The following is a 23,155-nucleotide window of genomic DNA, read 5'->3' as shown; positions in this document are numbered from 1 at the left end:
TGCGATCATCGCTGTCCATACACACTGGGCATAGTCACCCAGTGTGTAAGGACCTTAAAGGTCCATACACACTGGGCGATTATGCCCAGCATGTATGGACAGCGATGATGACAATCACCGCTGCAGGGAAAACTGGTCAGTGCATACACACTGAGCGGCTTTCCCCCTGCCCGGCGACGACAGAGGGGGGAGGACGGCTTTGCATAGCGCAGAGCTATGCAAAGCCGTCCTCAAAGCCGCTCATGATGAGCGGCTTTCCCGGCGATGTTGCAGGAGCGCGCAGCAGTGCTCACCGCTCATCGCTGGGGCATACACACTTTGCAGCTTTGAGCTGAAAGCCGCCCAAACCTGCTGCTTTGAGCGACTTTCAGCTCAAAGTCGCCCAGTGTGTATGGGCCTTAAATGTTATACTGCACTTTGTAACTGCTTGTTAATATTGTGACTATTGGAATGTCGAACAGCGAGTGCCAGGGAGGGAACACATAGCTGGCAAAAACATATGGAAAATGTATTAGGAAACAACAGAATTAAAAACCAATAATCCCTTTTGTGGCAGGAGTAATATGGAAACTTGCGATTCCCACCTGTGCTTGCCTGCAAGGACCTGTACAGGAGGATCATAAGCCACAAAAGCTTACTGCATGCACTGTTATAGTTGCAGCCATTTAAGTGTCCACTTCAGCTTTGGCGAATGATACTGATTACGAATATGTTATTTTGAATAGCAGAATTCAGTGCCAAGTTTCCAGTGCAAGAGTATGTAGAGGTTAAGTTCCTCTTAGCAACAAGAGATGGCGTAGGAAAGAATGCTTGCCACATGAATGCAACTACATAGAATGTTTTCATGCACAAGTGAGTCTGCAAAATCAAGTGACACTTCTGTGTAAAGCAGTTGTGCACTAATGATTCCAAGTAAAATTATAATATAAATTCCCTTGAATTTTTGTGCAGCTAATACCCCTTTCACACTCGCAAAAATATCCCGGGTTTTTGAGCATCCCGTGTTGATTCCGGAATCTACCCAGGTCAGGACCTGGGTAGAAATCCCGGAATGCTCATCCCGGGATATTCTTTCTAGACCCTTTCACACTGAGCTAAATCCCGGGTTGATGCACGTTCATGCAGCGCTATGCAAAACTGTCCTCAAAGCCGCTCATCTGGTTACCACCAAACTTGCTGTGTGTATGGGCCTTTACTGTGACTGGCCTTGCTTCCAATGGACAGTTTGTTGTCAATGCCCCTCCTCTGAGAGCTTGCCATTAGCTTGACAACACTGCTGGCCATTTGGGACATCATAGATTGGAACTGCTGTGGTTTTGTCATTACAGTCCTGATTACAAGGTATTGTCCCATCACCCTGCAAGTCAGCTTAATTGTCCTGACTCAAAGGAAGTTTATAAGTTTGTCCCAGTTTTTCACGGTAAGTGAAGACCTCATCATGGACAGCAGAACAGTGCACACCTTGGGGGTGATTCTGGATGATTCGCAGCTTTGGGTGTCATCTATGTGCCGCCCGCAGGAACACCCGCCCCCACTCGCACGCCAAATATCCTTGCATGCAAGTAAATGGATGTTTTGCATAAACATCCATTCACAGCCTTGCGTGCGGGGACAAAATCGAATGGTCATGTACCATCGAATGATTTCTACCTCTGTGGTGTCTTAGAGTTGTGGGAATATGGGAAGAGGGTGGGGAACTGACATTCGCTGATGTCAGCTGCCCCCCCCCGCACCCGAGTCACTGGCACATTTACATAGGAATGCCCAGCGTTTTCATGGGGATGACCATGAAACGCTGGGCATTCCCATGGGTGCTACCCCTCGCCCACGACCCCGCCCATGCCCGCTCACACAAAGCGGCTGCACGTGCACATAACTGGGCATATAAGCAGGGGAGCGGATGGATCTGAATAAGGTCCTTTGCATATGGTATCCAAGGGTATTCATGCCCCCTATAAGGCAGAACCAAACTTTCTTTTGCATAATAGATTATTAGGAAATATGGCAACAGGGAACAAAAGTGTCACATGACTGTTCTAGGCTCTGCCTGACTCTCCATAGGCCAGATGTACTAAGCTTCAAAATGGATAGAATGTAGAGTGATAAACCACCAGCCAATCAGCTCCTACCTGCCATGTCACAGATTGTGTTTACAAAATGTCAGGCAGGAGCTGATTGGCTGGTGGTTTATCACTCTCCATTTTATCACTTTTGAAGCTTTGCATCTGGCCTCATGTGAGGAAAACCCCAAACTCTGGTTCATAACATTTTTGTGTAACTTACACCACTTTCAGACATGTGACATGGTAAGTACACAGCATTTTGAGTGTTGGGTCATTTTGCCAGGTGTAATCTGACCCCCTTTAACACTGAGCAGCAAATTACTGGGTTAAAAATGTCATCCCGTGAATTTGCTGAATTACGCGGGTATTTCTTCAGTGTGAAATGGTCAACCCAGCTTGCAAATCCCAGGTTGCCAACCCTGGTAAAGAGCAGCGTCGGCGACCCAGGATTTGAGACCCGAGTTGACCCTTTTACACTGTACAAATTACTGCATCACCCGGTAATTTTATGTTCAGTGTGAAAGTGACCTTATATTTCTAAATCATCAGGTAACATTTTCTATACTATCTTTTCTGTTATGACAGGTTTCTGATTTATGACATGTATGTATTTGTGTGTGCTTGTTAGTGGACTTGTGATGTCTTGTGTCTGTGATGACTGATTATAGTAGGTTTATGTTTTTAAAAATATGTTACTTATTGTTTATACTGTAATCCTGTGACTTCCCTATAACAAGTGACCTTGTTGCAGTTAAGTACACAGTAAAGCTGCATTTTTGGTGCTAGCATAAGATGTACGATTACAGTCATATGGTATAGTAATGTATATCACATGTTACCATAATCATTGCATTCCAGTGGAGTAAAAGTTAATTCACTGTCAATGTGAGGAGCTATATTATGACCTGAACCATGCAGAGCTACGTTCCATGCCTAAGGTAAATCGAAAATAGATCCGGCAGGCACTAGTTGGATCCAGTGTAGTCACAAAAACTCTGAATCCATTTGGTTTCACCTTGGGGTGTACAGCAAGCTTTACACATGTCTTAAAGGGACATCCCTCCAAAATAGCGAGAAACATAACTTTCTGTTATCGCTACCTGCCGAATTGATCGCAGATAGAGATGAACAGGAATTTTTAAAAATGTTCAGTTAAATAATTCCTCTATTCCAGATTCATCTCTGCAGCGTTGCATATCTCACCAATAATATTCATAAATGAAGGTTCTCAATCCATAATGGCCCTTATTCAGATCTGATCACAGTACAAATTTGTTCTCCAAATGGGCAAAACCATGTTCACTGCAGATGGGGTAGATGTAATGTGCAGAGAAAGTTACATTTGGGTGGGGTGGGTTGAAACTGAAATCTAAATTGCAGTGTAAAAATAATGCAGCCAGTATTTACCCTGCACAGAAACAAAATGACTCACGCACATCTAACTCTCTCTGCACATGTTACATCTGCCCCACCTGCAGTGCACATGGTTTTGCCCATTTTGAGAACAAATTTGTATCTGAATAAGGGCCTACCACACCAGGCTGCAGAATGTAAACATCATTGTCACAACGCTCTGTTCATGCGTTGTATTCCCAGGAAATTACACCGCAGACCATGGGACACAGATTATGCAGAGGATTTATGACTCTTTGACATAGGAAGGCAGATATAGTAACCAAGAGAAAAAGGATAGAATGATGTGCAAGCTGCAGGTAGGAGTACAGATGGGCTGTCATACAGTAAAGAGTCATAATAAAATCTGTAGCCAGCCAGGCACTACCAGCTGTCAAATGAAAAGGTGCAGCAAGATCAGGTTATGCTATAGAGGAATATGGCTGAACTACACTAGCAACTTCTATGTTGTCTACATACCGCAGGAAATTGCTGGGTACTCATTACAGCTGGTTAAGTATCTTTGTAGATTATTATAGCCATCATTAATTTTGGCCAAGGACAGCGTAAGGCAAACCGTAAATATACCTTGGGGAGAAGCACAGATGGTAGGAAATAATATAGATCCCCACCCTTCCCGCTTCTCTGAGGGATAGATGTTCTCCGGTCAGCTACCTTTCCTGCATCTGCCACTGCTGCAGAAGAACAGCGAGGCCTCTTGTATATTAAAGATCTATATAAATTCCTTCTAATTCCTTCTACAAATCCCATACCTTTCATTGAGTCGACCCTATGAGCCATGCCCTTCATTGAGCCATATCCTTTTTGAAGAGGTTCTGTCATACATATAAAATAATTGCTTTGCACTCTCCTACATTAATACAATTATGTCACAGAAAATCCATTGTGAAAACCTGGGGAGAGTTACAGAATGGCCTATCCTGCAGCACTCATTGGGCGGGATTCACTAATAACCCCCGATGCACATCGCTGGCATTCGCATTGTTAATAATCGCATATGCACTAACATATGTGATTATTAACTCAAATGCGATGGCCGGCGATGTGCAGCGGGTTCCCCCCTCCCTGCCTGCACCCTTACACGGCTGTAAGGGCTCCGTTTCCTCCTCCCTGCACTCGGAAGAGGTGCAGGGAGGAGGAGGTCACTGGTTCAGGCAGCACAGCAGGAGGCTGCCCGGACACAGGTAAGGGGGGTGTGTCGCAGATCGTGGGGGGGGGGGGCGCACTGGGCGGCGGGGGACGCGAAGGGAAACCCATAGGCTTGAATTGGGGTTACGCCATCTAGGACTGGCATAACCCCCCACAGCATACCTCCCAACTATGCTTGCTCAGCAAGTGGGATGCTGCTGCTGCGCGACGCAGGCGCGCCCAAATTTTCGGGGGGCGTGGTCTATACTTGCGGCTCTCCCGCGAGGCCACGCCCCCATTTTGCCGCTATGGGGGCATGACCCAGAGGCTCTGTGAGCCTCTAGCCATGCCCCCAGCCCCCTGGCTGCGGGAATAGACGCTGTGCGCACAGCGTTTATTCCCCGCTGCTTAGCAGCTGACGGGGGGACTCCCAACAGTCCCCCCACACCGCGGGACACTGCCGCCCGTGGGTGGGACAGGGCGACAGGCCCTGATAATCGGGACTGTCCCGCTAAAATTGGGACTGTTGGAAGGTATGCCACAGTGAAGCCCCGGCGGTGGGGCTTTGCTGCATATGAGAATGCGGTAAAAACCCCGGCATTTTCAGTTTGGTGAATCTCGCCCTGTATGTTGTGTGTCCTATTTTCTGATGTGATCCTCGTCAGGTCTTAAGGTCTCCCCCCCCCCCCAGACTCTCAGGGTTACATCTGTTATAGCTTCTAAAAAGGAAAAGAGGTGATATAACGCATTGAAACCAATCAAATTCTGTCTATCATTTCTCTTGCTTCCAAGACAATGATAGACAAAATCTTATTGGTTGCTATAGGCAACATCACCTCCTTTTTTAGAAGCTTTAGTAAAATTTCCCCCCTAGAGTTCTTGGAAGCAGGACACATTTCCCACCCTGTCACAGGAAGTACACACTGACACAGGGGAGGCCATTCTCTTCCTCTCCTGTAATGACAGGCAGACAGCTCAGCGCATTGCTTAGGAAATGACTGTACTTTTGCAGAGACATTGACATTTTTATTAAGGAATAGTGTTGGCTGCTCTTCTGTGCTAGTTGTACCGTGATCTTTGCCAGCCACTTGACTTAATAATCAAGTAGAACTCCGAGAGCTTCCTCTACTTTAATTGTTGAGACAATCTCTAGTATTTGCACTGAACAGCGCACATGAGCAGGAGAGGAGACTACCAGCAGCACTTTTGGGGCTGGGGCCTGATGTAGACATCATCAATCCCTGCAAATCCTGCAAATCACGGGTCTATGAGGAGGGGGTGTGCTAAAAGTGCACGATTTGCATATTAAGCTCTGCCCCCTCTCACCAGAAAAGCTGCGAATCACGGTAATTTTAACACTGCCGCCGGGGAGATGGGGGGTCTGGCGGTATCTGGGAGGGTTGACCACCTTTCTGGGGGGCCGGGAGGGGAACCCGATTTTGAGGAGCCTCCCGGCTATTCCGGGAGGGTAGGCAAACCTGCAATAGGTGAGTTTGTAATTAGGCATAGATCAAGAGTTCACAGAGACATAAGAGATAATGGAGCAGATGTATTAAGCCTGCTAAGTGATAAAGCGGTGATAAAGTGGAAGGTAATAACGCACCAGCGAATCAGCTGTGTTTAAAAAATTGCTGCTAGGAGTTGATTGGCTGATGCGTTATCACCTTCCACTTTATCACCACTTTATCACCACTTTATCACTTTACCACGCTTAATACATCTGCCGCAATTTTCAACATATGGTAAAAGCTTACACAAATATGAGTTTTGTACAATAGTCACAAGTTATCTATTAGGAATAATAGCCTCCTTAAAGGTATAGTTGGGGATACTAAGGTATAGCTGTTGAGATAACGTCTGGCAGGAGCACCGATAGGTCTACCCAAGAAAGGGTGACACTCCTTAGGTCGACACCGGAAGGTCGACAGGTTCCTTATGCTGGGTACACACCAGGACGACTAGGGCCCGATCCCCACAATCTAGATCCAATTCCGATCAATTGGATGTAGATTGTGTGCTGATTGGGCCCTTTTCTGACCTGGTGTGGACCGATACCGATCCGATGCGCGGTCCCGCGAGTCGGTCTGCTGCAGGTAGGATCTCAATGACGACCATACAGCCGGGTGCGGGTCGCCATCGGATCGGACCCACTCACGGTGCACATCGTGAGCGGGTCATGCCCCCCCACGTCACCGTGAGCGGGTCGGACGAGACACTGACGACCCGCTCACGATGTGCATCGTGAGCGGGTCGTCCTGGTGTGTACCCTACATTAGGTTGACAGGCGGAAGGTCAACAATGCACAAGGTTGACATAGGTTTTTTGATTTTTTCCCCACTGTGGTTCCAGAACATGTGGGATTTCATGCCCTACCATCCACTAGGGCATGAAGGGAGAATAAAATAGTGTGTCGAGCGCAGTGAGGCACCGTGCCCGATGCATTGCTCGCGATGCGAGGGGCTGCCGTACACTTAGACAGTGTCCAGTCTAGATGTAGACGCCTATAAAAAATTATAAAAAAATACGTGTCGACCTTGCGCATTGTCGACCTTCCGCCGGTCGACCTAAGGGCCCTGTTGACATTCAGTCCCTGTCAACATTCCGGTGTCGACCTAAGGAGTGTCAATCTTTCTTGGAAATTTGTCTTCTAAAACTGCTTCCAAACCTATGTACAGTACATATTGTGCAATGCAAATTGTAACCAGGTTGTGACTTGCACCAGCAGCTTGAGAACCACTGGTTTGGGTAAAGCCGGGTACACACTAGCCATTGTGTGTACCTGGCAATATTGGTGGTGGCAAGGACCCGGCGGGGTACCGTCCCTTCTGAGTGATATCTTTTACTTTTTCGTCTAGTGCAGGCTTTCCCAACTACGGTCCTCAAGGCACACCAACAGTGCAGGTTTTGTAGATATCCAGGCTTGAGCACAGGTGACTTAGTTAGTCCCTGAGTGATTCTGATTAAAGTGGTCATTAAAATGATAATGATTACATGAAAATGTTATGCTGTTTAAAGCATCATCATCTGCTGTATGGACATCAGGTACTTCATTGACCGAAATTATAGTGTAACTTAAGCTGGGTACACAATTGTGCGAAGGGCCTGAACAAATGCATTTGAGCCCAGATTGTGTGTATACACTGGAATGAGTTTCATGAAGGACGGAACAAGTATGTTCACCCATCATAAGCATAAACAACAAGGTCACTATTGGTAATGCTCGGTTTGAAGGTTACATCAAACCAATCGTCCATTGCTAGCGACCAAGATAGCGTGCAATCACCCATACACACTTAAAGCTGCAGGCAATATAGCGTTACAAAATGGAAAATTGGCACTACATCACTCCAGTGTACCGGCTTTAGATAGAAGTGTGCTAGCCTCATATACAGCGCGCCTTGCCAAATTCTGGATTTAAATTCTATATTTCAAGGACAACAATGTGTTTAATAATTGCATTTCTCTGCTACTTAGCTTTAATATCTGTAACATCATTTATGAACATAAGAAATACTGTAGCCTGGCTATATGAATCACTACGTAAATTCAAGGTCATATTTGGATTGGATATTGTATTAACATTTAGAGGGTTACAGGTGAAAGGCATATCTGTAACACCCTGTTACATAATGAGGAATGTGCTCTTGGTTACAGGCTGTTCTACAAACACTCACGCTTGCCATTGTCTAGCTACAGTAGGTTACCTGTCCCACTTAAATCAACACTGTAACAATTCATAATGGGCCATATGTACCGAACTTGAAAAGTGATAACATGGAGACTGATAAACCACCAGCCAATCAGCTCATTACTGCCATGTTACAGGCTGGGTTTGAAAAAGTACAGATAGGAGCTGATTGGTTGGTGATTTTTCACTCTCCATTTTATCACTTTTCAAGGCTTAATTCATCTCGCCCAATGAGTAAATGACTTTTTATTTCATTTTCCTGGAGTTTACTGTACGCTGCACCATTTGATTTATCCACGGTCAATGCATTGGACAAGATGCTTTCAGAAAAATGGAATGCTAGTAAGCAAAATTGGCTTTATACTGTCTGTATATGGTGACATGAGAGACAATGGACAGGTTTATATAATTTTTTAAGGCAATAAAAATGTTAGTAAATAGCATGTAATTGCATGCTCCTCTTATTCTGCATTCTGAATGCATTTAGTTTGCCTCTCTTTGAATTTATAAGTTAATATTATATTTAATGTTATAATGCACAAATTATGTTTTAATGTTCAGTAAAATGTTCTGGTTTAGCCGCTTCCAAGTCTCTTCCAAAACCAGTCCAGTTGCAACACGTACCTCTCAACTGTCCTAATTACAGCAGAACAGTTCCGCTTTTTGGAGACTGTCCCGCTGTCCCTCCGGTGGGTAGTAATGCCCCTCGGGCAGGTGGGCAGTTGGGTGGAAGCTGGAGATCACCGTTACACTGCAGAGCAGCTGGTGATCACTAAAGAGAAGCCGGGGGGTTGCCAAGTCACTAGGGGATCATTGGGCATGTCCCTTAATATGACAATACGGGGATTACAGTGCTAGGCCAAGCCCCCTTTACACAAGATCACGCTCACTCAACCCTTAGCTCCGCTCCTTTTTTTGGAGCGGTTGTGGCAGGTCCCGGTTTAGGAATTCTAAAAGTTATCAGCTATGCAAAGTGTCCCCCCCTCTCGGTTTCACTGTGTGCCCATACCTCGCAACATACAAGACAACACAAAGTCAGGACTTTCATACAAGCGCCAAAAAGGTGGCATGATTTAGCGAGACTGCTGCTATCGTGAGCCACGCCTCCATTTTCATCACTGTGGGGCATGGCCAGAGCTCTTTTAGCTGCTGGCTATGCTTCCAGCCCCTCTGTCTCCCATGAATAGATGTATGGGCACAGAGTAAATTCACTGCTGCTCTCTCAACTATAAAAATAGTATATCTCAATAATCAATAATAAAAAATTATTTATTAAAATATTCCATATAAAACTGGATATTTGGACTCATGAACTGGTTTTAATTGTACCACAATATGGTCATGCACAGACCTTTCCACTAGATAACATAATATACCATCATTTACTATACATTATAGCATTGAGAATAATAAATATAATCCCAAATCATAAAAAATAGAAAAAGCAACAATACACCAAATAATAAATAATGGATAAATTAATAATACCACAACTGATATAAAACGAAGTAAGGCTCAATTTCAATGCTAGAAGATGGAATTATCCCTCACCATGTTAATATTGGTTAGATTCAATTGTTAGATCAAGATAGAGAGCTCACTATCTGTATTCTTTTGATTAATATTCCAGATTAGTATTTTGCAGAGCAAAAAGATAGTCCTGTTAATATTTTTAGCAACAGCACACTGCACAACAAAGCAGGAACAGATTTAAGTGAAAAGTTTGTGTGATATAGTTACCACATAGATTGTCCTTCCACAATTATAAGTAGACAGGTGGCCACCTGGTTAGTTGTAAAGATTATCTGTCCTCGGCTTGGTTCAGATTCCAGCCATATCTACAGTAGGTCCGCAATCCAGGAAGTCCTTTGTCCAAAGAAATACTGGTACCAGAAATATAAGAACGAGACTGACGCGTTTCTCCGCCAGTAAGCACTCGGCGGCTTCCTCAGAGACATTATTAAAACCAGTTCATGAGTCCAAATATCCAGTTTTATATGGAATATTTTAATAAATATATTTTTTATTATTGAGTATTGAGATATACTGTTTTTATAATTAATAAAATACACATTTTTTCATCATAGCGTAGTGTTCTGTTTTTTTCCCTTTGTCTCCATCCTAATTGTGGCTAAGTATCCAAATTTATTCACTGCTGCTTTGATTAAAAATAAGTGACTACAAATCCCAGGTGGTCCGTTAAGTGCGCCACCATTTGTCTTGCTTTTGCTCTCTCAACTGCTCCTCATCCACATACTGTATATCTGTATAAATTGATTAATAGTATTGCACAATGGATAAAATAGAAAGCAAGCGCTGGAAAAAACATTTCAAATATATTTATTTAAATTCAGAACCTCCTTAAAGGAGTTTTTACATAAACATCAATAACCAATCGGTTACTCACATAAAATATGTATATGCAACATACTTATTAATTAAGACCATGGGAAAAGAACCCTTAAAGGAACTCCATCAAAGGGGAACAGTTTTATTCCACCTTTTATATATATTCAGTTACCTTTTTGTAACATTCTCTGCCAAAAGAAATTACATTAACGTCTAGTATTAATGTCCATAAATAGTACAGAAACACGGCCTCATATGGATACATATTTTACTTGATACAGAATCCTTTTTTAAGCAGTCAATATTAAGCCCAGCGATATATTTATTTGTTATCAGGGCTTCAAAGAGCTGCTTAACCCTTGGAGTGCCAATATCTCTGTGAGAGATGTGCAAAATATCCGCTAAAAATGTTATATAAATTCAAATAAAAAAAGTTGTGTAGAAAAAATATCTTGGGTGACATTTTATAGGATGCGATTTTTTAATAAAATTCAGAAATCACACCATATTGCATGTTTTCAAATTGCAAATTTTTTGAAGAAATCAACTACTTAATGGAATGTGAATTTTAGTCATGAAAATGTGCAATTTAATGCACATGTGCGATTTGTGTAAAAAAACACTAAGATACCAAGTGGGCCCTTTAATGCCCGGATGCTGGGACTTGAGTCCCAGACCCTGCTCCCCCTTCCCCACGGTATAAAACTCAGAATTTTGAGGGTCCGCGGGAAGGGGGTGGTGCTAAAATGGCGCAAATCGCGTCATTTTGCGTCATTTCAGCCCCTCCTCCCATCCACGGACCCGCAAATTGATGCGGTTGCTTGTCATGGGGGCAGGGCTTGGTGACATCAGCCCCGCCCCCAAAACGAAGCCTCTTCCCATCAACCTTTCACTCCTCTCTGGACTTCTCCTGAAAGTCGTCAGGTATGGGTTATCTGCATATAGCATCTGGTTATCTGCATATACAGTAACATCTGGTTATTGGCTATAGTTCCTGATTCTCATGACCTCATTAATGTACTGTAGTTACCCCTGAGCACCCAAATAGAACATGACTGAATAAAGCTGTCAAAACAAACCATTTACTACTGAATAAATAATAAATCAAAACACAGTACTCTTATTATACTCTGGGGAGTCACAGGGTTACTGGCTTTTCATTTAGTAATCTGAAAAGAACATTTTTTTTTATTCCTTGGATTTAAATGGTTGTTTAATGTGCAATTATTTCTATTGATCTTATATAGGATTATATAATATAGGATTGATATTTGGAAAGCACACAGACCCATCCAAGCACTACAGTATTTCTTCTTTTTACGTGTCATTTGTAATATTGTAACAGGTTTCCATGGGCCCGATTCAGACTGACCTGCTCGCTGGGTTACGTGTTTTCATTCAATGGTTACTTACCGTCAATTGATTTCTCCTCCTATCGCTGCCGCTCGCAGCCGCAACGTGACCCAGGAGTCATTTGGCGGCTGCTTTTTTTTTTGCGAATCTTGAGCAGGCACCGACAACATGCACCCGCCCCTAACAGGCAAAGGGACGCCCAGTGTTTCCATTTTTGTGGACACAGAGGGGGGAGCGCTGATACTGAATGATTCTCCCCCGCTATGTCCTAGACTCGGAGCTCTGTTCAGCAGGCTGCGCTGCGGCTGTTTGAGAATACCCCAGCTGGGGAACACAGAGTAGTGTGAAGGGAACGTGTAAGACAAAATACATGTACAAGTCCTGACACATATCAGCGTCTTCTCTTCAATAGCACCCGCCCCCAATTCAGTAGAAAACGGGCATTTGAAAAGTAAGTATAGACTTACTTTTCATACCAAAGTGTGGAAAAATCATTTGATGGTGATTTGGCTGGGTGGGCATGTGTTTGGCGGGGAGGCATTTACCAGCTCGCTAGGCAGTGAATATATGCAGCCTAGTGAGCAGGTCTGAATCAGGCCCAAAGTTTTCCCCTCCCCCTCAGGTTCAGGTTCATCCTGTTCACCCGCTACCTGTGATGAGCTGGATGCATGAGCAGCACTACTGACAGCCTTGGCAGGTCCCTCACACAGGTACAGGAGACAGATCAGACCCCTGCTCTGGCCGCTCCTTACTTTGAGGCAGAGGTATTAAACCTGGGGAAGTAATAAACTTAAAAAGTGATAATGCAACAGCCAATCAGCTCCAACTGTGAAGTTACAGGCTGTGCTTGGAAAATGACAGGAGATGACTGGCTGCTGCTCAATACATCTGCCCCTGTGATAGGAGGCTGGTAATGGTCCCAGGAACCTGAGTGGGCAGTAAGGTGGTATGGGGGTCCCTTCTCTTATCAGGCATTCACTTATGTTAAGCAGGTAGTTCCAGCATCTGCCAGAGGTGCCGCCAGTGAGCGATCATGTCATATTGCAAATGAGCTTCAAGGGTCTCAGAGCTATGTGCAGCTGTGGGCAGGCACAGTGGTGCAGTGCTAATGCCTGTGCCTGGGAAGCTAGGTGCTGCAGGTTTGAGACCCACCTTGTCCCTGATGTCCATGGTGTTATTATCACTAGAGCTGCTGTATTTAGATCTCATGTTATATGAGTTTAGCTTAGCACAGGGCTGACACTGAGGTTAAGGGGGACAGGGCAGACACTGACATGAAGGGGGGCAAGGCTGACACGGGAGGGACTGGGAACCCGGGCAGACACTGGTGGAAGGGGGATGCTACTCCTGTGGGAAATGTGTGCATGAGCGCAGTGTTAGTAGTGTGGGCATTATGAGCTGAGGGGCTGATGGCGTGATGGCCGCAGCTGTGCTGTGGCATGAGAGTGACTAGTGGTCTCACAGGCACTGTTACGTCCCTCACCGGCTCAACCCCCACCATGTGCCCTGGCTGTCAGTGCCCAGACCCCAGCGACTGTCCCAGGTCGCGGCCCACTTCCCCAGGACTCCAGGATACAGAGCAACCAATGGCTGTCCTGCAACCCCCACTGTGTGCCCTGGCCAGCGGCACCCATGTCCCAAGACTCCAGGAAGCAGAGCAAGGCAGCAGCTCAGTGAAATGAGACTTCACTTGCACCCAGGTGGCCCCAGGAGCAGGCACTCAGAAAGTGAGAGTGGAGACTTGGTGGTGTTCCATGATGCAAACATTGGTTGAACCCCCACCATGTGCCCTGATGTGAAGAAACCCATAGCAACGAGCATGTGCGTAATCAGCACTTATGTGGCATAAAATGTAATAGGCATTATGGTGTGTGGTATTATATGTAATGGGCATTACAGTGTGGTATAATATGTAATGGTATTATGGTGTTTGGTATAATGTGTAATGGGCATTATGTGGTTTGGTATAATGTGTAATGGGCATTATGGCACGTGGTGTAATATGTGTGACGTGTAATAGGCATTACGGTGTAAATTTTTGGTGCACACTCTCCCTATTTTTGTTTTGCCTAGCTCCTACACTTTTATCCTGGCTCCTACATTAACATAAAATTTGTTGAGCCCTCGCATAACATGTAATGTGCATCACAGTGTCTGGCTTAGTGTTCTAGCATGCAACCCCTGGCATCAAACAAGAAACCAGTGAGCATGTTGGTAAGCGGCACTTACGTGGCATAAAATATAATAGGTATTACAGCATGTGGTATTATATGTAATGGGCATTACAGTGTGGTATAATGTGTAATGGGCATCACAGTGTGTGGCATAACATGTCATGGGCATCATCGTGTGTGGCGTAGCATGTAATGGGCATCACGGTGTGTAGCGTAGCGTGTAATGGGCATCATAGTGTGTGGCATAGCATTTAATGGGCATCACAGTGTGTGGCGTAGCATGTAATGGGCATTACAGTGTGTGGTCTTGCGTGTAATGGGCATCACAGTGTGTGGCAAAACATGTAATGGGCATCACAGTGTGTGGCGTAGCATGTAATGGGCATCACGGTGTGTAGCGTAGCGTGTAATGGGCATCACAGTGTGTGGCATAGCATTTAATGGGCATCACGGTGTGTGGCGTAGCATGTAATGGGCATTACAGTGTGTGGTCTTGCGTGTAATGGGCATCACAGTGTGTGGTGAAGCGTGTAATGGGCATTGCTTTGTGTAGCGTAATCGGCATCACAGTGTGTGGCATAATGTATAATGGGCATTACGGTGTACTGCCAGTGTAAAATGTGAGATAAAGTTTTCAATAACCCTGTGATTACCTGCAAATCGATTTGCAATCATTTACCATCAAATGATTTTCCTAGTGTGTGCAGTCTGTGTGTAGCCCAGGACTTACTCTGGTGCTGTGATAGAAACAGGGGTGGGGCCAGAGCTGACGTCATACTCTGTGATTGTTACTTATGGGCCAGTGCTCTGGACTTGCCCCCAGGATAGCCCCTGCCCATCTGAGATGTACACAAATCTGAATGTGGTTGTATCAAATTATTTTTTGCAATCTGGGCATGTGTTATAGTCAGCATGTGAGTCACATTTAACGGATCCATTGTGTACTTATATAGTACACATCGCATCGCATGCCTTGTGCATGCATAGTGCATGCAATGCGATGAGATGAACAGCTAGTACAAAAAGTATGTGCAGCACATACTTTTTGTATCGTACTATGAGATGCGCGGGAGCACGCTTCTCATAGTACAGAACGGACGGTCCGGGAACGGACTGTCTATGGGCGGCTTTAGAGAAACACAGGCATACATAAAATGGGTTCAGGATGGATTGTACACACTGGCCCCTGGGTCCAGAGGGGCCACATAACACTCACTGCAAATACCTTTTGATCAGGGTTGTGCGTACCACGATGTATATGCCACAGGTGCTATGTTTCCTGAAATTGACATATGCACATTGCTCCAGGAAAATGGCACATTCGTGGCAAGTGCCAAGTCTACTGCAGAACTTAGCCAGTGATAGAGATGGTCGGCCTGCGCGCAGACGGCACATGGGCCTCTTTTGATTCCTCCCTCGAAGAGATGCGTCCTTTGGGTGTTTCGGCAGAATGAATTTTACATATGGATGTCTCACATTATACTCAGTCACACCTTATGCATCTAGCTTAGTGTAGGTGTGACTACTGTAACTTGTGACCAGGGCTGAGGGTCGTGCATTCACATACATGTCACATAAGTGACATGTATGGTCGATGTCCTGAAGTGACGCTCTAATATAATAGATTATTTGGTAAAAATGGATAAAATCATTGTGTTGTATGGTTGACATGTCTGGCTTTAATATTTAATAATTTCTCTGCAGAGAACTCCTTGAAACCACGTGCAGAATTGCCAACACCCTGAAGAAGTATGGCATACAAAAGGGTGATCGGGTGGCCATCTACATGCCCGTTTCACCATTGGCTGTGGCATCCATGTTAGCTTGTGCCAGAATTGGCGCGGTACATACTGTTGTGTTTGCTGGTTTCAGTGCGGAATCCTTGTCCGGACGAATCAACGATGGTAAGTAATATCTCTTCTTCTACTTTATTAATAATATAATGCCATGATATAAAGCAGGGGAATATATGTGTTGCATAAAAGACTTGGTACACATCATACTTACAATACCATAACTTAGAAACTAAGGGGAAAACTTTATCACCCTCGATGCCGGCTTCCTGTCAGTCACCTTGCAGGCAGCTAGTGAAGGAAAACAGTAGCAGGATTGCTTCGCTAGCAAGTGTCGCGACTTAGCACAGCAGCGATCACGTCTGAATCGGGCCCATTGTTTTAGTGTTAGAAACATTTCGTGTTTGCAGCTGTTAATATGAAGCTTTGAATAGTTGCTAACATTACAAACTACTGTGATTTGGAGATTCTGGGAGGGTCTGGTGCAGAGAAGGAGGAAGACAGCTGCAGCTTGAGAGAAGTCTTTAATAACCCTCAATAAATCATTAGATAATTTTTTTGCTGCGTGTGCCTGGAGGCAGAGTCAAATCCATATGAATTATAGATGCTGTTTTCTAGCACTCAGTTTACATTTATGGGCTCTTGCGTTCACAACCGGTTAGTCATGATTCTATTTTGGTTATTCTTCTTTCATTTTATCAGACCAATGCTGACTAACTAAAGTCCAAAAGATATTTCCAGCTATCGTGTTACTGACACTTCTTACACACGTTTGCTTTGAATAAATAACACTTGAGTTGCAATGAAAACATTAAAATATTGCAACGCTTCGATTTTTAATTATATATATATGAGGTTTTTTTTTTTTTGGTATAAATATTACCATTGAGCAGATTCTTGTAGTAAATTCTCACCTTGAACTAGGGAAATGCCCTGCAAAAATAATCTTACCCGAGCGGATGGGAGCTAACCTGACATTACTGTGTTAGTGTCATAGGAATATTAAATACATTTGCTAGATTTTGACATTTATATAGGTAAATCAGTATGAAAAAAGCAGCATGTTTATATAAATATATTTATATGGTTACTATATATATATATATATATATATATATATATATATATATATATATATATATATATATATATATATATATATATATAAAGAGCGATAGGTCAGGCACTCCCAATGATGCTGAATACTGTGTCCGGTGCCTTCACAAGAAGAACAATATATACGAAGAAGGTGCGGCACTCGGCAATGCTTAGAAATAAGTCACGGAGCCATAAATGTGGACAACGTTTCAGTTGTATTAAACAACTTTTTTCAAGTCAAACATACATGTAAGTGATGAGTAACATACCTTTATAGAAGACATGCAAAACCTAAGTGAACAGTGCTGGACGGCGCCGGGCAGGACACAGCGTCAGTCCAGGAGCCGCCACTAGTGATGACGTCATTGCGCAGCCGCGTCATGCACGTCAGTTCAGTGTACCCTGTCACCATGGAAACTGGTGTGGGAACAGAATAAGAAAAAACAATGATTAACGATGTAGCACGAAATACAAGAACTGTAAAACATCATAAAATAAGCAACTAAGGCATTGAAGTTATACAGGACAAATATACATATTGGCAGCATAAGGTATCAAACGTTTGCAAAATTAGCGAAAACATGCGTAGGACAGCATTTCATTAAGCCCTTTGGGGGCAATTACATCCAATTTATGAATCCACTTGGCTTCACATTGGATGAGTTTAAGGGCCCGATTGCCACCCCTGATGGACAGGGGGATAGTGTCAATGATACGATATCTTAATGAAGACAAGGGATGTTTGGCAGTGGCAAAGTGACGAGCCACTGGCTGTTCACTAGTGCCGGTGGTAAGGGCTTTGCGAATGGCAGAGCGGTGGGCTGCCATGCGATCCTTAAACTTGCATTCGGTTTTCCCTATGTAGGACAAACCACAGGGACATAAAATTTGATAAACCACAAAGGTGGTATCGCAATTGACATGATGTTTTATCAAAATGTTTTTCCCGGTGTGGGGATGAGGAAAGGATTTGCCTGCTAGCATAAATTGGCAGGTAACGCACCCGCAGCGGGTGCAGCCCGTGGGAATGGAAGTGAGAAAAGATTCTGTAACGTTGGAAGTTTTAATTTTGGACAAGTCAGTTTTGACCAACCAATCTTTTAAATTCCTCCCGTGGGAGTAGCATGGCATGAGAGAAGTATCGGAAAATGGCAATTGGGGGTCGGATTTGATGACCGGCCAGTGTTTTTTAGTGATAGAATTAATAGTTGGAGAAGCAATATTGTATTTATTAACCCATGGAAGTTTGGAAGGTTTGGGTAATGACGGATCTTTTTTCTTCAACAACGAATCTTGGTTACACAACAAGGCTTTTTCTTTAGCCTTAACCAGATCAGAAAGCCTGTAACCCCGTGTTTGAAATTTAGCAATAAGCTCATCTATGTGTAATAAGGCGGTATCGCGGTTGCTATTGATGCGCAGGATGCGTATCATCTGGGAATACGGCAAACCGCGTTTGAGACCGGACGGGTGACAACTTGAGGATAGCAGAGGAAGGTTTCTGTCGGTATCTTTCTTAAACAGAGTGGTACTGATATTGTTGTTACTGAGAGACACGGTAACATCTAGAAAATTCATGGTTAATTGGCTGGCAGAAAATGTAAATTTAATGGGACAAGAGGAAGCATTGTGTGTTGCTATAAGGGAGGCAAATGATTCATGGGATGAAGACCATACAATAAACACGTCGTCTATATAGCGACCAAGAAAGACAGTGTTCTCCATGACATTACTATTATTGTAAAAAACATCATCCTCAATAGCATACATTACAATATTGGCATAGCTCGGAGCTGCGCTAGAACCCATCGCGCAGCCCCGAGCTTGCCTGTAAAATTGCCCATCATATAAAAAGAAGTTGTTGGTAAGGACCAATTCCAATAAGTCAATGATAACATTAATTTGCTCGGGAGAAAAAGTACTCCTGCGAAGTAAAAAACGTTTAGTGGCTTGTAAGCCAAAAGCATGGGGGATGGAAGTATACAAACTTACTACATCCAATCCAATGAGCCAACAGTTAGCAGGGATATGTGGCAGTTCTTTAAGCTTAGATAAGAAGGAACCAGTATCCAGCAGGAAGCTTCCTTCACGTTGAACCAACGGTTGTAGCAGAGAATCCAAAAAAATTGCAGTAGGTTGAAAGAGGGAGTCACGGGCGGCGATGATGGGGCGCCCGGGGGGATTAACTAAACGTTTATGGATTTTTGGGAGGGTGTAAAACAAAGGGACCAAAGGAAAAGCAGGAATGAGGATGTCACTGATTGCTTGGGTCATGAGACCAACTTGTACCGCTTGCTTGAGTGTAATGGCCAAGGAGCGTCTAAATTGGGGAGTAGGGTCCTTAGACAACAAAGTATAAACGTCTCTGTCAGCCAGTTGCGATTCAGGTTTGTCCTACATAGGGAAAACCGAATGCAAGTTTAAGGATCGCATGGCAGCCCACCGCTCTGCCATTCGCAAAGCCCTTACCACCGGCACTAGTGAACAGCCAGTGGCTCGTCACTTTGCCACTGCCAAACATCCCTTGTCTTCATTAAGATATCGTATCATTGACACTATCCCCCTGTCCATCAGGGGTGGCAATCGGGCCCTTAAACTCATCCAATGTGAAGCCAAGTGGATTCATAAATTGGATGTAATTGCCCCCAAAGGGCTTAATGAAATGCTGTCCTACGCATGTTTTCGCTAATTTTGCAAACGTTTGATACCTTATGCTGCCAATATGTATATTTGTCCTGTATAACTTCAATGCCTTAGTTGCTTTTTTTATGATGTTTTACAGTTCTTGTATTTCGTGCTACATCGTTAATCATTGTTTTTTCTTATTCTGTTCCCACACCAGTTTCCATGGTGACAGGGTACACTGAACTGACGTGCATGACGCGGCTGCGCAATGACGTCATCACTAGTGGCGGCTCCCGGACTGACGCTGTGTCCTGCCCGGCGCCGTCCAGCACTGTTCACTTAGGTTTTGCATGTCTTCTATAAAGGTATGTTACTCATCACTTACATGTATGTTTGACTTGAAAAAAGTTGTTTAATACAACTGAAACGTTGTCCACATTTATGGCTCCGTGACTTATTTCTAAGCATTGCCGAGTGCCGCACCTTCTTCGTATATATATATATATATATATATATATATATATATATATATTTTTTTTTTCGCTGCTTTGCAAGCCATGTAACGCCGCCTGCCGGGGCGTGCGAATGCCCACCTCCCACTACACGCCAATTGTCCCCGCTGCACTGTGAATGGATGTTTTGCATAAACCTCCATTTGCAGGCTTGCATGTGGGCCTGAAATCATTCGATGGTCGCCGACCACTGAATGATTTCTGTAGTGTTCTCAAATCTCTGCAGACTTGGGTTAGCGCCAACCTGCTCCGAGAACAGGGGGGCAGCTGAAATTAGGTTACGCCAGCCGCCCATCCATGGAGACAGCGTTTTCCTTGGTGCACCCATCGTTTTCATGGGTACGCCCAGGAAATGCAGGTAGTACGCATGCGAAAGCCCTCTGCCCGCCTCCTACAACTCCTCCTTTGTGAGCGCCTCAGAGACTATGCAAGTCTCCGAAGGTGCCTGCATAGAAGCCCTGCACATGCACATAAGCAAATATGCGCTGCACAGTACTTCAACAGCGAACTAGGGTTGAACAGCCTTCTAGCCGCTGGGCATCTTTTTGTGCATTTGTCCTCAAAGAGGCATCTTATTTGCATCACTATCCAAATAAAATACACAAGCAGATACTACTGATTAAAATTATATATAGCTTGCCTATACTCAGTGCACGCCTGAATCTGTGTCTGTATATGAAATGCATTGAAGTGTTTTCCAGGAAAACAGTGTATTGCAACATACAATAGCAATCAAACATAGATTATAGGTAAGCTGCATGTAATTTTGATTTGTGGCATCTGTTTGTATATCATATCTACATAGTGATGTGAATAAAGTGTGGCAAACAAACCACCACTCCCGACGTTAGCAGAGTTGCACAGGAACTGCCTGCTCACTCACGCAAGGCATCATGTGGTGTATAGCGTGTTGAGGCTAGATTATGAGGACATATCTGTACATGTGTCACATATCAATATGATCAACACAGTTTCCTGGTGCATCCTATTCGCACAATGACTAATACCACTTTCACACCAGAAAATGCAATGGTTGGCTACTTTCACACCAGCCTAGTCCCTGAATTTTCTGGTGTGAAAGGGTTGTGAGTCATCTCATGTACCGTCTGTAGGGATACCCCCCGAGCTCAGCGGCAGCCAATCAACGCCTATCCCGGTCCCCGCCCCCTGCTGACTGCTGAATATTGGAACTGCGTCAACGGAAGCCAGAGTGTTTGTAAGGAGGCCGAGTCCTAGATCTGCCCACCTGGGATACACACCGCCCAGCCTATGCCTATGTATACCGGGGACAACCCACTGCAGCGGCCTTATCACCAGGGATTCCAGCTGCTGCCCTGCTGTCACCTGCGCCATTCAAGTACATGTCCATCTCCCGGGAGACAGAGACAGGCAACTTACCCTATGGTAGAGAGCGACAACAAGCCGGGAAGCCGGGTAAGTACATTTCACACCAGCCGGTATCCCGCGCTGGTCCGGAGCAACCCTGCTATCGGTCCTGGGATTTTTGCCCAGGAGCCTTTACACCAGCACTAGTCCCGGGTTGTTTATTTTGGCTGGTGTGAAAGGGGTATACTACATATTTTCAGCAAATAAGCAACCAATCAGCTTTGAGGTAACCTTTATGCTATAAAAGAATAGGTAGATTCTGATTGGTTGCTATTGCCAATTCTTCACTGGTCCTTTTTTCCGCTCTTATTGCTGTTTGATACACCAACCACATAGTTGTAAGCTTGGTCCTCGATATGGTTAGTAGAGGTTATGCAACCTTGAATGTCACTTTTGACCAACCAGTGGCCCTGTTCATTTAATTGGTAGCTATCTAAGCAGGCTGCCACTATTGAATGCAGAACTGGCAACGGAAAATGTCACCGCAACCAACTGCAAGTGGGGAACTCTTGCCTACGTTCAAACTATGAGCAAAAATTACAAATGTCATAAAGATTACCGCAACCGAGAAGATGTCATATCATAGTTCATAAAGTTTGGGGCAAATTTGTGTTTAGGGAAGCTAATATGTCTAATAGATCTTGTTATATATGTTTTTAGCTGATTGTTGTATCCAACATAGGATCTGCTAAATGTGACTTACTGCATCACCACTTGTCTATCTCAATAGCCACCTGCAAAGCTGTCATCACATTCAACCAGGGAGTGAGAGGCGGACGTCTGATAGAACTGAAGAAGACTGTGGATGAAGCTGTCAAGAACTGCCCTTCAATTAAACATGTCTTTGTTGCTCAGAGGACAGACAACAAAGTCGAATTGGGTAATCTTGACATACCTCTTGAAGAAGTACGTCATTTAGATGTATACTTAGATCTGCTAATAGGATATGGTGTCCGGTGGTTTTTGATGGTATTTAAACAAAAAATGAAATCAATACAATATCGGAATCCCCCAAAAGCCTCGTACATCTCGCTGCTGATCATTTCTACCACAGTCAGTGGCAGCTACCGACTGTGGTAGAAATGATCAGCACCAAGATACCGCCAAACTTATAGATCCATGAACAAGTACCACTGAGATAAACCCGAAGTATATATCAGCGAGTGATCACCATATAGGAATAATAAATCTTAAGGCTCCCGGGGGTCATACTGCTTATTATCGGGTACCCTGAAGATCAGCACTATCTAAGCCTGTCTAATATTAGCGTACACAACACCTTCCCTGCAGACAAAATAATACATTTAATGATGCCTTATGTAGTCTTGAAAAGCACTGAACACATTTCCATGCATTCAAGCAAGCAATAGAAAAGCTGAGCGAATTTTGTACTATTTCTGTGACAATGCTTCAATGAACAATAATAAAAAGGATACTGGGGCAGATGTATCATAGCAGCGCTTATCGCGCCGCTATGATACTTCCTGCTTCGCCTCAATAGCGAGGCGAAGCAGGAAGGGACATCGACAAGATGTATTAACATCTTGTCTGCCGAAGCAGGGGAGCGTTAACT

The 23,155-nt window shown here is 44.2% G+C and overlaps 1 protein-coding gene across 1 annotated transcript in view; it reads left to right on the top strand.

The window, feature by feature from the left end:
* Positions 1–23,155, top strand: part of ACSS1 (acyl-CoA synthetase short chain family member 1) — a 126,371-nt gene that overhangs the window by 49,845 nt on the left and 53,371 nt on the right. Inside the window, exons 3-4 of the mRNA XM_083175965.1 lie at positions 15,873–16,072; positions 22,313–22,488. Coding sequence (XP_083032091.1) covers positions 15,873–16,072; positions 22,313–22,488 — 376 coding nt within the window. The remainder of the gene's footprint in view (positions 1–15,872; positions 16,073–22,312; positions 22,489–23,155) is intronic.

This window comes from Crinia signifera, chromosome 3, assembly GCF_055691185.1.
Source record: "Crinia signifera chromosome 3, ASM5569118v1, whole genome shotgun sequence".
Lineage (NCBI taxonomy): Eukaryota > Metazoa > Chordata > Amphibia > Anura > Myobatrachidae > Crinia > Crinia signifera.
Note: the sequence above shows the minus strand (reverse complement) of the source record. Positions and strands in the feature narration are given on the sequence as shown.